Genomic DNA, 15,772 nt, shown 5'->3' on the forward strand with positions numbered 1-15,772 from the left:
AGGGTAAATTTTAGGCTAGCAAACCTTGACAGAGTCAGTTAGAAAATGGAAAGAAGGACAAAAGCCCTGGAAGTTTTTAGGCAACTGTAAAAATGCACACAAAGAATATTTACTGGATAGACTGCCATGCAACTTTGTATTTAAGACACTTTAAAATATGATTCACAGAGGACTTAGGAACATTGAAAATTGCATAATAAAAATTATTTCCTATTCATCACTGCTTAGTATGCAAGAAATGCATGGATGGTATTGTCCAAAAAGCTGAATTTTAATCCATTTTTTTATCACAAAAAGGTAACTATTTAAGACAGCGTAGTTTTCAAAATGTAGAGTTAAAGAAGATATTTTAGGGTTAGGCTAGATAAATGAGGAAATCATATTTATTCATTGTTTTCTCCATTAAGGATATTTACTTTCCCGCTGACAGTTTAAAGATTACTTTAATTTGGAAGAAAGTCAATACTGGAAACATATGCACTTAGATCGGATGTTGAGTCTGTTAATGGACATCAACCTCATACATCACTGTCAACTAAGTAACCTCTACTGGATCTACATATTCTTATCAGCACTTAAGACTCAATGTCATCAGTATAGACTTTTCTCTGATCTTCTATCAAATATGCGATGAATAACCTAAGGAATACTTCAAGTTCAGGCTTAAAGCCAAATCTGCCCAAGGATGCACCTATATAGCACCCACTGAATCTACGGATAGAATTTGCCCATTAAGTTATAATAGCAATACCAATAAAAGTGATATTCCTAATGGGTCAAAGGATTCTTAAGACTTAAAGTCACACTAGATTTTGGGGTCAAACACATCCAGCAGAAGGTTGAGTTAGATCACAGTGTATTGGACAGTGTATTGCAAGAGTCCCTAAAAAGGAGAACCACAATTGCTGGAACTATGGGAAAAGTGTAAAGTTAAATTTATTCATAATCTATGGAGGATATTTTTTTGCCCTAGAATATATAAAAACAGAATTGATGCAGTATAGAATAAATACGATTCAGAAAGGTGACATTCATCCCAAAATCCTGGTATTAGAGGTTGCTGATAAATTGCATGGCATAAGCAAACCGGAAATACAGTTTCTTTGAAAAGCAACAGCGAAAGGAAGAAGGGTTACATAGCTGAAATAAAAATATTCCGTGACATTAACTGAGATACATTTTTGCACTGAATTAGAAGGAATTGTCAACTATAGGAAAATTGCATTCTGTTTAAATTGAAAGCCACAAGTCTTTGTTAAAATATGCTATTTTTTCATGATTTGAAGGAGTACCTCGAACGATAAAGATTTCCTTATCTTCACTTTTGGTTGAAATCTTATATACAAGTTGGTGTTTTAACAAGGGATGTGACAATTTCTGATGAGTCTTAGGAATCACTGGATAACTTATTTGCACCTGTTTCTGTTATCTACGAGGTGGGATTCGGGGTACCATTACAGCTGGGTGAAGGAGCAGAGGCAGGTTTGAGTAAGGAGCAGATGGAAGAGCACCCACAAGGTCCAGTTCAGCAAAACACTTATTTATGTGCTTAACTTTAGGCTTATTTGTAGTTCCATTGAAGGCAAGAAGACTACTCAGATGCTTAAAGTCAAGCATGTGCTTAAATGCATTGCTGAATCAGTCTTAGACATCATGTCCCTAATTTTAGCCTTGGAATTGCCCCTAACAGATTTATATTTGTATCTCCCTTTTGAACAAAAAGAAATTAAAGCAACAATGACGGAATGATGATTATGCAATAAACCAAACTGACAACAGTTACTGATATCTATTTTTAGGAACTTCTTTTGTGTGTGTGTGTGTGTGTGTGTGTGTGTGTGTGTGTGTGTGTGTGTGTGTGTGTGTGTGTGTGTGTGTGTGTGTGTGTGTGTGTGTGTGTATAGAGAGAGAGAGAGAGAGAGAGAGAGAGCAGACAGAACATGGATCACTTATTTGGAGAATGACAAGCCAAGGCAACGGGCACTATTCATTATCAATGCCTTATTTTTGCTGGAATGGTTGTGAGGTTATATTGAAATCAATAGGTTTCGTGAGTGATGTTATTAGGCTGTATTATAATTTTAGCTGGGTTTTAGAGGGTGCCTGGATCTGGCTGTCAATTTCTGGCTAGCCATCTGACACTTCTGTTGAGCTCTGACCGGCTTATGTGTTTTTATTCATACTCTGCAGCTGGCCATAAAGTTGGCCTTTACAAACGTATGGTCTGGGGATATTTATTTTATGAGAAAATAGATACTTGAGCCAAACCAGACTACACCTAATAAGCTACATTCTAATTTCCTCTCCTATATTATCTGTAGGATGATTGATGGCAGGAGTCCTCGTACCATTACAAACAGACAAACTTTCGATTTAATACCGATATGATAACATGAAGCAAAATACAATGAAATTTTGTCATTTGAAAACCTAATGTAAAAGTATATGAGAGAAATAAAATGTATATATAGACTACATATAATGCTCTTCGGTTTATGGCCAGAAGATTCTTACAAACTTACTACAAAACTCATGCCTGGATTCAGCAGCATCTCTCCAGTGACTATCAGGAAATACCTGAATTACTATAAAAATGTTCAGTCTTACCCTAACTTAATTTCATTATATAGGCCTAAAGGCTATTTTGTAAAACAGAACCAAACCTGCAATATTACTTTAGGACAGTTCCAACATATAAATACTCAAGAGAAAATACAACATTTTGCATCTCCCAGTGAGAGGTGTGTTATAAAGGAACACAGTCAAGGCTGGTGGGTGATGGCATTATACCTACCAGCTTGGTTTTAGTTCATGAACATACATGTGATGCAAACATGTGTATAGTTGAACCATCTTCTCCATTTTTCCAGCTGGCTCTGTTCATTTTAACCGGTAGCAGATTGGCACCTTACATTCTTGCAAGATCGAATCCTCTGCTGCCCACAAGATCAGAGCTGACAGGTAGCGTGGTGAAGATGATACAAGATGTAGCTCATAAAATAAACAAACCCAGTGCCTGCGTTTGGTGTTGTTGGATCCCCCAGATGAGGAGCTGGAACTTTATCATTGAACTTCACAGTCCTCACTTCGGAGAGGATGAATTTTTCTTGTGTCAGAAGGAGATTTTTAAAAAAATTGTGTGTCTGTGAAATTTTAGACTTGGAGAGTGCATGTTTAATAGTGGATCTGATACTGAATTTAATAATGGATTTGACAGTGCACTGGAGATAGGTGTGATATCAGTTAATGGTATCCTGGTGGACATTTAAAATCCCATGGGCCAAATTTAGGCCTGGGAGTAAATGTATTGGTGAAATGCCATAAAATACAAGGGAGACAGAGAGAAGTGTAAGTGATGCAGTATTTAAATTTGTACTCATTTGATATTTGCTGGGTGTCCAAAGGAAGATGATGGGAAGCCCCTATTACTTGATTTCAATGGAAATGACACAGATGGATCTCAGGGAAGAACAGGTGCTGTGGGATTAACAAAGTTAATTTAGGGAGAGGTTTGTTCAGACAACAGTTAACCTTCAATTTGATATTGATGAGATAAGGGTTTTTTCTAAATGTGCAATTGTAACATTCTGTCATACATTTGTATTATTATTGCATTAAAGCCGTATGGCTGCGAGTACAATTTTTATGCACAAATGTGTGTGTCAGATATTTTCAATTTTAACCACACTCACTCCTTATACTTTATATTCACTCCTTAATTATTGGAGCTAGCGAACGGAAGCAGTAAACAGGGGAGTTCTGAATGGGAGTTCTACATATGAAGGAGGAGACACTACACGACCCTTAGGGTGAGTTTGAAGTCTGTTAGTTTGTTTGGATGACTGGTCAACAAAAATGACAGATGAAATTAAACGTTGATAAGTGCAAATAAATGTAATAATGCACACGGGAAAAAATAATCCTGACTATATATACAAAATGACGGGATCTAGCTGCATGCAGTTCTAGTCGCTTCTTCTCAAAAGAGATATGTTGGAATTGGAAAGTACAGAGAAGGATGACAAAAAAAACCTTCATTTTAGAAAAGAGACGACAAAGGGGGGAGATATGATACAGGTCTAAAATATCATGAATGGTGTAAAGAAAGTGACTAGAGAAGTATTTTTTGCCCCTTCACATAACACAAAAACCAGGGGTTTCCCAATGAAATTCATAGGCAGCAGGTTTAAAACAAACATAAGGAACATAAAGAAGTACTTCTTTACATAATGCACAGTCAACTTGTTGCCAGGGTATGTTGTGAAGACCAAAGGTATAACTGAATAAAAAAAAGAATTAGTAAATTCATGGAGGATAGGTCCCTCAATGGCTATTAGCCAAGGTGGTCAGGGACGCAACCCCATGGCTCCAGGTGTCCCTAAACCTCTGACTGCCAGAAGCTGTGACTGGATGACAGAAATTCAATAAATTCCCCTGTTCTGGTCATTCCATCTGAAGTATCTGACAGTGGACCCTGATGGAAGACAGGATCCTGGACTAGACAGACCATTGGTCTGATCTAGTATGGTCTTTCTTATGTTCTTATGCACTTATTGTAGTAAAATAGTCACAGGAAATATTCACCACTGACCGAAAGAAAACTTCAAGCCACTAAATGAAAAAAACCCAAACATAGTCATAATCGATACTCGTTTAACTGGGCTCAACTCCATTATAGTCCTAGGGTTACACCCAATTAAGCCAGACAAAAATTTAGCTCAAACTATATAAGGAGGAAATATACTGGCCAAGATTCTCTTTGGTGTCTAGCTTCCGATGGGCACAGTAGATCAGGGGGCCTTCAGGAGCCAGCTAATGCTCCCTTATTTCTATCTGTTTCTATCATGGCAATAGCCCCAAAGAACCGTCCATCAGCTAAGTAGAGCAGGAGCACAGCACATTCTTGTCATGCCTCCTCTCTGTCCCCCTATGTCTGGTTTGTGAGGAAGGGACAGGTAAGGAGCCTGCTACCCCAGCTCTATACTTACTGGATTCTCAAACATGCTGGGGAAATCTCTAGTTGAGGGGCGGGGGTAAGGGGGGAAATGTGGATAGTTTCTACAGTTCAAGCTGTGCAAAGGGAGCTGTGCAGCCAGAGAACTTGGCCCATCGTATGGATATATTTGCCTGGATATGGATGAAAAACTCTGGCTCTGACCCACCAAATAAGGTGGGGAGAGTGTGGCAAATGTTGGAAACTGAATTTTAATCAGTATCTGATTTCACAGCAGACCCTTAACTCACTTATAAGGTAAAGAAAACCCAGCATTTCAACATCCCAAACTGTGAAGGGGAAGAGGAGGGGCTTGATAGAGAGAGAGAGAGAGAGATTAAATATGTGCAAAATTTGGAATTTATGCACTCTTGTGGCCAGTCATGCATGAAACCAGCCATGTGTAAGTGACCACATCCAATTTGTGTGTACTTACCATTTGGGCACATGTTAGTGTACGCTCAATTACATGTACCTAATTTTAAAAATCTGCCCCTTTTTGCTGTAAGCAGAATTATTATTAAGAAATGCATTTAGTACTGTATCCTGATTTTTCTTATTCTATATATGCAATACAGAGAAGATAGATCTTCAGTGGAGAACTGGGGCCAAATTCATCCCTGGTATTACTCTAGAGACATCAACTGAGTTACCACAGAAATGATTTGGCCCATTAACTTTAGTTTACTCAGTGGGTTCCTGAAGGCTGTAGTCCCCTAGAAATTTCACCGCTAATGTTAGAAAAATAATGGACTATCCAATTTCCTGGTGGTGATATCCTTAAAAATGTAAACTGATCATTAGGACTGAAAGTTTGTCATTGATTTTTTCATAAAGAACTTTGGTTAAGAACAGACCTTCATAGAGCAGCTCAGGACTGGCTTTTGGGCTTCATGAACCCATAGCTACAGAGTTCTTGCTTATTCAAAGGACCCCAAACCAATCACAGCTTTGGGAAGCCGCATCCTACATCAAATGCCATTGCTATTGCAAGCTCCCTTCTAGCCTGGTGCCTGCAACCAATGAGATAGCCGATTAAAAGGGGGGCAGCTTGATATTGTACTCCAGGGGATTAAGCGTAGGACTGAGAGCAAGAGATCCTAGTGTTCCAGTTCTGACACTTGATCAAGTCATTTAATCTTACCTTTTCCACTTGTACAAAAAAGTTGTTACAAAATCATATTTTGGCATAAAATGTAAAAAACACGACATAATTGCAAAGAAAATATTTTGGTATTTTAAAACGCAACACTTTAGTGTCTAAGGTTCTAAATGAGACCATTGATCGCTCCGTTTTTGTAGAAATATTCAGATTTCCCCCACCCCCCAGTTTTAATCACTGTTTGCAATGGCAATAGTTGAACACATGAAAACCTTGCCCTTTAGTAAGACTGTGATATTGCGTATGTCCTTTCAAAAGTGGCTGTATTTTATGAGTATGTGTGAGGTGAGAACTGTGGGAAAGGACTCTCATGATGGTGTGCCGGCTGAAACATATTCCAGACCAATCTGGGATTAATTGAGATTTACTATAACAGTGTGTTTCAATGAATGACAAGAATAAAAGCAGGAATGGATTATTTTTCCGTGTCTGAGCTATTGTGAATGCCACCCTGTTTGTTTTGCAGAACTCCACCTGCTTTGGATAAAGCATCACAGGTGGTTACAGACTGAAACTAGAAATTAAGCAATGAAAGTATTCTCATTCAAAACAATTTGCTAATAGTTCTTTTAAAAGCAATGATTATAAGTAGCTAGACTGCTATAACTGGACTTGAGGGAAACATACAAATGTATTTTCAATGTTTATTATTAATAGGGAATATTCTTGTAAAACTCCATTCAATACATTCAGAATTCTGCACATCACAAGAGACATCCCTTCTCCACATCATCACTAAATGTATTGTGTTAATTCAGAATCAATTAAATATTTTGGGCCTAATTATTTTTTTAAATCCCTTAATCTAACTCCTATTTTCTAGTGAACTGCTGCCATTTCAGGTGAACTATTTAGACACCTAGCTACCTGCTCCATCTAGCAAAAATATGGAGAAATGACCAAGTTTCTGCTTTACAAATGTCTATGATAGGTACTTGTGCCAGCCACCGATGTTGCCTTTGCTCTACTAGAATGTGCCAGCCAATACCTTAGCCAACTGGTAGCATAAATGAATGCACAAAGGACATAATCCTCTGAGTGGACACTGGTCTGCCCTTAGGTTTGTCCAAAATCACAATGAACAACTGACTAAAAGACCTAAAAGACTTAGTGTGGTCCAGATAGAAAGCTAGAGCCCTTTTCACCTCCACCAGATGTAGTCTCTCCTCATCTCTGTAAGTGTGAGGTTTTGAAAAGAAGTCGGCAAATAGATTGCCTGGTTAATGTAGAGACTACCTTAGTGAGAAATTTTGGGTGAGGAGGAAGATGAACATTATGCCTATGGAAAACTGCACAGGGAGGATCTGATACTAGGGCTGTTATCTCTCCCACCCTTTTTGCAATGTAATGTCTACTAGAAATGCTACCCTAATAGAGATGTGCAGCAGAGAGCAAACTGCAAGGAGTTCAAAGGGTGGTCTTAACCAATTTTGCTAGGACAAAGTTCAGATCCCAAGGAGGGATAAGATCTTGCATATGTGGATAAAATCTAATCAAATCCTTTAGGAGTTTGGTGACAATGGGGTTGGAGAAAAAGGATCCACTATCCACTGAGATGTGGAAGGCCAAAATACCTGCCAGATGCACTTGTATAGAGCTAATAGCCAAACTCTGTTTTAGATCTAGAAGAGAGTCCAGTATGCGGTCCAGTACTAGGTCCAGGGTGCCTGCCCTGGAAATGCACCTTTCCGATGGGACCAAATGGAGAAGCACTTCAACTTAGCCAGGTAAGTGCTCCTAGTTGTGGCTTTTCTGCTATTCAGAAGCACTTTCTGAATGTCCTTCAAACAGGATCTCTCAAATGGTGTTAACCATGAAGCATCCACGATGTCAGATGAAGGGCTCAGAGTTTGGGATGGAGCAGGCAACTGTGGTCCTGGGAAATGATATCTGGATCCAAAAGGAGAGACAGTGGAGGTTTGATTGACATGGCTAGTAGCATAGAGTACCAGTGTTGATGAGGCCACGCTGGTGCTATAAAGATGAGGTGAGCATGATTTTCTTTGATTTTGAACAAAAACCTGAGTAGCAAAGGAATCGGAGGGAAAGTGTACAGGAGGGAATTCTTCCAGGATAGGAGAAAAAGCATCTGTCAGTGAGCCTGGGCTGAGACTTCCCCAAGAACAGAACTGATGGCATTTTCTGTTGGTCTTTGTTGCAAACAGGTTCACTTGGGGAGTCCCCCAGAGCTGGAAGATCGATCTGGTCATGTCTGGGTGTAATGACCACTCATGATGGTTGAAGTAGAACCTGCTCTGATGACCTGCTAATGTGTTCTGTTTTCCTGGAAGGTAAGCAACCTTGATATGAATTGATTGTTTATGCAAAAGTCCCAAGATTAATTGCCTCTGAGTACATTTGGGTTGATCACGCTCCTCCCTGCTTGTTTATGTAAAACAAAGCTGCAGAGTTGCCTGTTAAAATTAATAAATTCTTCCTTGCTATATGGGGGAGGAAGGACAAGCAGGCTACATGTACTGCTCTTAACTCCCTGACATTTATATGAGTCTTTAGAACTTGAAACAACCACAGACTATGAGTCTACAAGGACTCCCATTGGATTGGGAAGTTCATAGGATGATGCATGACGTGTCTAGAGAGAGGATTGGTAGTGGGAGAACAAAAAGGCCTCCCATGCAAACTTTCAGAGGGCACATCCACCAAAACAGAGATGACAAAACAAACATTGGCACTTAAAGCATTGTTCAAATGATGTCGACTTCGAGCATAAACTGAAGCTAGCCATGCCTGCAGCTTTTTGAGATGCTGTGTGGTGTGTGGAACTACATAGACACATGCTACCATGTGACCAGGACACTGAGGCACTGTGTGTCATGGTGAGAAGGTATGTTTTCAGCTGCAGCCCTAGATCCAGTAATGTTTCAAATTGGATTGTGGTAGATTGGCCTTTGTGAAGTCTAAGACTGCCCCAATGAACTCTGTTCTCTGAACTGGTGCTAGTATTGATTTTTCTTGATTTACAAGGAGTCCTAGCATGTCATATGTAGACAGGACAGTGGATACGTTGGATAACACTTGAGCCTCGAACTGACTTCTGATCAACTAGTCATCCACGTATGGGAACATGTGAACACCTGATTTTCATAGATGCGCTGCTACCATTAAACATAAACTTTGTGAACACCTGAAGATCAGCTGAAAGACAGAAAGGAAGCACTGTGAACTGATAATGGTACCCATTCATAATGAAACTGAGAGTTGTGGCATATTGCAACATGGAAGTAAGCAACCTTTAAGTTGAAGGCAGTGTAACAGTCCCTCCATTCCAGGGAGGGAATAACGGAAGCTAAGGTAACCACGTGGAATTTTACTTTCTTCAGGATTTTGTTCAACTCCCTTAGATTTAAAATATGCCTGAAACCAACTTTTGCCTTGAGGAACTAACAGGAATAGAAGCCTTTTCTCCTGAGGCACAACAGGACTTCCTCTACAACCCCTTCCTGAAGAAGGCCTCCTGTTGAAGGACAACATTGTGAGAGTGCTCCCTAAAGAGGGACAGGGAAGGAGGTGGGAAGGGGTGTTAGAAATGAACTGAAGGGCATATCCTAGTTCCACTGTGCTTACGACCCACCGATCTGATGTTACGTGGGCTCAAGCGCTTACGAGGTGGGATAAGCGACTGGTAAACAAAAGGTGGAGAACCGAAGGAACTATGGTAACTGGTATACTGCACTTGACCAACACATCAAATTGGCTATTTGCACAAAGCAGCTGGACAGGATGAACCCATCGATGCTGATGAGGAAGGGGGTGGATGACGCCTCCCATAACCCTTCCCTTACTCCTTGGCGGGTGTTGGGACTTGGGAGCAAAAACCTGGTGCCTGTATGGCTGCTGCAGATGAAACGTTTTCCTTGACATTGCTGGATTATAGTTTCCAAGAGATTTTACTGTTGCCCTGGAATCTTTTAGGTTCTGGAGTCTATCGTTTATTTATTTTTTTAAAAAAGAGGGACCTTTGAAAGGGAACTTCTGAATGGTCTGCTGGACCTCTGGGAGTAGCCCACATGATTGCAATCCCATGAACACCTTCTCATAGTAATAGCTGATACCGTGGTTCGAGCAGCTGAGTCTGCACTATGGAACTATTCTGGAGAGCATCCCTGGTGACCAACTTACCCTCTTCCACCATTACTGTAAACTCCTGCCTACAGTCCTCTGATAACTTATCTTTAAATTTTAAAATGGACTCCCAGAGGCAAAGTCATAGTGACTCAGGAGTGGATGGCTCAGGTTTGCAATCCTGAGTTGTAGACTTCCTGAGGAATAAAGATTGCAACCAAACAGATCCAGCCTCTTTGAATCTTTGCCTTTCGGCACCAATGCTCACTGTTCCTATCTCGCCCGCTTGTTGGCAGCTGCTACTACAAGGGAAACTGGAGGAGGATGGGAGTAGAAATGGTCCTATCCCTTAGAGCTCATTTTGCTGCGTGAGGCAAGGAGGAGGGTATCCGCCAAAGTTCCTTAACCGGCTCCATAATGGCTTCATTAATTGGCAAAGCCAGCCTGGCAGGAGCTGCCAATACCAGAATATCCACCATCTTGTGAGAGCTTTCACGCACCTCCTCTGCTTGAATGTCAAGCACAGAGGCCACCCTTCTCAAAAGATATTGGTGAGCTCTGTGGTCTTCTGGCAGTGGAGAATCACCTGCTGGCTCAATAGCCTCATCTGGTGATGAGGAAGAGGACACCACAGGCTTTTGAAGTGGTGGCTGATCTACATCTTGTTTCAGAGAAGCTGCCTGAGTGACTTCTGGCTGGTTGGGACTGATCACAGTACCGGGAACCTGAGAATGACGCCCTCGGGGATGATGGGGTGCTCACGAAGATAGTGAATGAAAGAGTTGAGGGAAGGTGCTAGCTGCGGGGGTGGGGGGGGGCACTCCACAGTGTCCAGAATGGCCACTGGTATGGGCCTCGGACCTCTTCCTGCCTGGACCATTGTCCCTTAGAAAGAGTCTGGTGCTGAAATTGCTGCACAGCCCATGGTCCCCAACACTCTGATAAGGGTATGTTCCCCATCCTGAGTGGGATACAGACAACCTCACTTCTGACAATGGAGGGGCAGAACCAGTTGGGACTGGAGAGAGGGAGCCCAAACCTGGGGATGGTGGTGCCAGGTATATCATTGGAGGCTTGCCTCTCGACTACACTGGCTTTTGTGGAAGTTTAGGAGGCAAACATATCTCAGGTTCTTGACAGGATGAGGTATGAGCTGCAGACATCGGTACTGGCTGTAAACCTTCTTGCAATGCCAGTGATAACAGTACAGAGAGGCTAAGCAGGTCCTTTGTGGCTGCATATGCTTCTGGGGTGGTTAGTAGTGACATGGTCTATTGGCTCTGCAAAGATCTTTCAGGGGATGGTCTCGATGGACCTGCACAGATTCTGGAGGTGGCGACCTCTCTTCCTAAGTGATGAGTGCTCCAGGGAGAGCCTTTCCCTGGAACTTTTTACAGCGTCTCTACCTCTACTCGGCTTTTGTACTGACACACTCAATCAAGGTACCAAATCTGCGGAAGGCCTAAGCCATTTCTTCGGTACCTGTAAATGGAACCAAGAAGCTGCAGACATCTCCAATGGGGCACTCCGCACCAAAGCTGATGGATTTAGCGTGCTTTCCCCATATGACAACTCCAATAGAGGACGAATCGCTGCCTCTATAAGTAAGCACTTGAGCCTTGCTGTTCTGTCTTTCTTTGAGGAGGGCATGAATCCTTTTAAAACGCGCCATTTGTCACTAACGAGAGACTCTCCCAAACACTTTAAGCAGGCTGGGCCTGGGTGTGAGTCACTGAGCAGCATAAGCTTCATGCAAGTCAGACAGGACTTAGACCCCGGCAAGCAAGGCATCATTTTGCTACTGATCCTGGTACCGAAAGATAAAAAGTGATCAAAAATCTAAAACGAAAATCTTGCCCTAAGCTAGTTAGCTAACTAATACATGGAAATGAGTGAGGGGAGCACTTGTCACAACAAGTCTGGAATCGCTGCGACAACCATCATTGGTGGTAAAAAGGAATTGAGAGGGGCCAGGAATGGCTCTGCCCTCTTACATCTGCACACAGTGGCACATGGTGACAGAAGGCATTTGGACCACCCCAACGGGTGCTGCTGAGGGACAAAATTCTCTGACAACAGTGCATGATGCATGTACACACCTACAATGGAATGGACATGTGCAAGCACTTGAAGAGGAAGATACTATTGAGTAAGAATATCACAATCTGGTCCATAATTGTGTCCAGAAATGGAAGCTGTTCTTGAATATTAGATCCTTTACATTAAATACATTCCAATGACTAAAATGACTAAACTCATATTTTGACTGATTAACATCTATGTAGTCCTGACATAGTACCTACTTGTTAAACTGCAGCAAATACCATTAGATAAAATCCTGCTTCCCTTACCCATCTGACTAGTACCACCGGCTTTGAGTGAGGCAAGCAGAATGTGGCTTTTACTGGTTAATGTTTTTTTTCCTTTAATTCAATAGCTGTCTTGTTGATAATGTAATTGTCTCCAAGACTACTATTTACATGGCATTAAATTTAATAAATATCTTTAATGAACAACTAGTTACTAATCACACAATGATTGCGTTTTTAAATCTGAATAAAGAGGCTTGATTGTAGAATATGCTGAATGTAGGGCAATGCATAGGTGCTCTGCTCCAGGCACAGAATTGTGACTCAGGGTCACTGGAGCCCCTTTGCTCTGCTGCGGAAGTAATCTGAGTCAGCCCTTAATGTGGTGCAGATTCTTCCCCTCTCTGGATTGATTCAGCTGTGTTGAGTGGTGTATTATGGGAAGAAGGAACAGGATTGAGACACCGCCCATTCCCCATTCTTGACTGCTCACCTGCTCAGAATGGGGAATAGTGACACCATGGAAGCAGCTCTTCCCACTGTGTTATAACTTGTGATGTGGGGAGCCCACATGGAGCTACACGAGGGTCTCATATGCTTTGTTACTCCCCCATGAGAGAGTACGCAGGGCAAGCCACAATCTCCCCGCAATAGGTAGTTATATTTTTAATGCAATGTAACGTACCAAGACATTTTTATACTTTCTTACTTATAAAGATATTAGGCAAATGTGATTTCTTTACCCAGTTTCAGCTAGCTCTCATGCAATATGTCATTACATCATTCCCAGAAGTACATTCCATTATGGTATATACAGTTCTGGAATCATTTGTTGCTCACCTGTCCTGGTTGCTCACAGGCTGTCTGGTACCTCGCTTGCTGGCATAATTCTTTTACTCTTTCATATTTTGGTAAATGGTTAGACTGTTGGGCATTTTTGTTGGGTTCCTCCTTCTTGCGCAGAAATTTGCTTTCAAAAAGGAAAAACAAAGTTAAATTTCAGAGGCAATGCACTCTTATAATCATTGTAGGGGATAAATTTCATTAAAAAAGCAACAATATTCAAGATTTAGCATCTGGTGGCCATCTTCTAAGATAAGAACATTCATGTGTTTGTGAGATACAGCAGCAAGAGCTCTTGTAGTAAAGGAATGGTCCAAGTGACATACTGGAAAACTACACCAGCAATCATTGCTTCTCTTCAGGAACTATTCATGTAGTCATACCCACCAGTTTATTTTCACAGACAGTCATGTCATAAATGCCATTAAAAGAATTAGTTAATACTTTTACTCAGGGAATTTCCACAGTAATAAAGTGCAGGGCAATGAAAATTATAAATTGTGTGTGAAAAAGTTAAGTAGCTATATTTAAGAATCTCATTTATATATAGAGCTTTCCTTTACTTAAACAAATTGGAAAAGGATTCCTAACTGAGGTGAAAACTATCAAATTAGACAGAAGAATGTTGCACCATCACATCAACAGCAGGATTTGGAAAAGAGTAACGGAAAGGGAAGGAAAAAACAGCAGGTGACCAGGTGAATGGCTGTGGATCTGAGGTTAAAGAATGAATCTAGGCAAGTGGAATGGACGGACCAGTAAAGTTGTTGTGGAAAGCACCCACTCAAATCGCTAATGAAACAGTGTAAGAAGAAGGGCTGCAGGTTGCACAGCTTGTGCTGGGGAACAAAGAAACCCTGTCAGTTTACTTGCAGACTTTACAGCCTGGCTGTCCACTTAAAAAAAAAAAAAAAAAAAAAAAAAAAAAAGAGTGAGCACAAGCAAGTTTGCCACTAGGCAAGTTTCCCGAAACTGTCTCGGCTTTAATAATTACCCTCTTTCCACCAGAAATGTATCACGCCAAATTTTGGTCTTCTTGTTTGTTCGAAACCTGAAAGCAAAATAATGATATTTACTGCTGGCATCTGTGGCTGTTTTTGAATAGCAGTGTTAGTGTTAACGATTTATTTTTTTAAAGTAACCTCTCTGCTCAGGAATACCTGCAATTTTATAAATGTGCTATTTAAAACAGTTTTGAAATGTGAAAGCTGTGGTCATTGGGCTTGACACAGCTTATTTTGCCACAATTTCTTTTCCATTCAGCTGTTGATTTACTGAGGTGTTTGCTGCTGAACTGGCTTTGAGAAATGGCAATGACCCACCTGTTTCCTGGCTTTTCGAGGTCCAGAAGCTTTAGGACAGACTTGCCATCCATATCTGGAGGCGCGTCAAGTCCTGCAATATCCAGAACAGTTGGAGCAAGGTCAATATTCAGCACCATCTGAGGTACTCTGCAAATTAACAGAAAAGGTCAGAGCTGTATTATATGTAACCCTTCACTTTCTTTCAGAATTAGAATAGTAATGAATGTTTATGAGTTCTTTGAAGATGAAAAGCTCTATATAAGTGCTAAGTGCAGAAATTCCCCCTAGAGGGCTGTGACTTTGAGAATGACAGACCAATATCATTGAATACTATCAAAGAGCATCTGAGCTAGGTACAGTTAAATAAGAAGTTGAAAGAATCACGTTATTCCTCCCATCTCACTCACAATAAAGACTGAATCAATCCATTCTGCTAACCCAGAAGAAGAGCAATAGATGTCATTAGTTGAACCTATCTGCTTTTTAAAAATAGAGGACAAAGCCTAACTTTTCAGAGCTAGAAGTAATGCAATTTTTATTACACATTTTTACCTATTTATAATATACAAAAACAAATACTTTTGCTCTTCTAAAGCAATGTCCTGTCATAACAGGATGTTCTTTATGAAAGGAAACCAGACACTTAGACTGACCATCAGACGTGTTTAGAAACATTTCAAATTAGGTACAACAGCTGTGCTGCAGACATAAGAGAACGTACACTGATCCCGGCTCTACACTTGGCCCACGAATAAAGAAAGGAACTCGAATATCAAAGTCATATGGCATTGACTTTCCCTTGACCAGTCCAAACTGCCCAATATGGTACCCATGGTCAGCAGTGTAAATAATGTAGGTATTCTCCAGTTCTCCCGTCTCCACAAGCATATGGTATAGCTGAAATATAGCATAGGAAAAACTCAAAATCAAATATTGCAAAACATTTTTTGCATAATCTTGTATACATTCAATTTTTCTAATTTAAACCTATTGGGTCAAATGCACCGTTGGTGAAACTATTGAAACTAACAGTTATGCCAAAGATGAATTTGGCACATCATGCCCGTAGCATGCTGTA

General features: G+C 40.8%; 1 protein-coding gene across 4 annotated transcripts in view; it reads right to left on the bottom strand.

The window, feature by feature from the left end:
• The window catches only part of SULF1 (sulfatase 1), a 159,353-nt gene that overhangs the window by 34,747 nt on the left and 108,834 nt on the right, over window positions 1-15,772 (bottom strand). For all 4 annotated transcript variants that reach the window (XM_067553640.1, XM_067553639.1, XM_067553637.1 and 1 more), the window contains exons 8-11: window positions 15,416-15,591; window positions 14,713-14,841; window positions 14,385-14,441; window positions 13,388-13,517 (exon numbers count right to left, since the gene is read on the bottom strand). In XM_067553640.1, the coding sequence (XP_067409741.1) occupies window positions 13,388-13,517; window positions 14,385-14,441; window positions 14,713-14,841; window positions 15,416-15,591 (492 nt within the window). The remainder of the gene's footprint in view (window positions 1-13,387; window positions 13,518-14,384; window positions 14,442-14,712; window positions 14,842-15,415; window positions 15,592-15,772) is intronic.

The sequence above is a fragment of the Emydura macquarii genome, unplaced genomic scaffold (genome assembly GCF_026122565.2).
Source record: "Emydura macquarii macquarii isolate MOO-44397 ecotype Brisbane River unplaced genomic scaffold, CSIRO-AGI_Emac_v2 contig_1477, whole genome shotgun sequence".
Lineage (NCBI taxonomy): Eukaryota > Metazoa > Chordata > Testudines > Chelidae > Emydura > Emydura macquarii.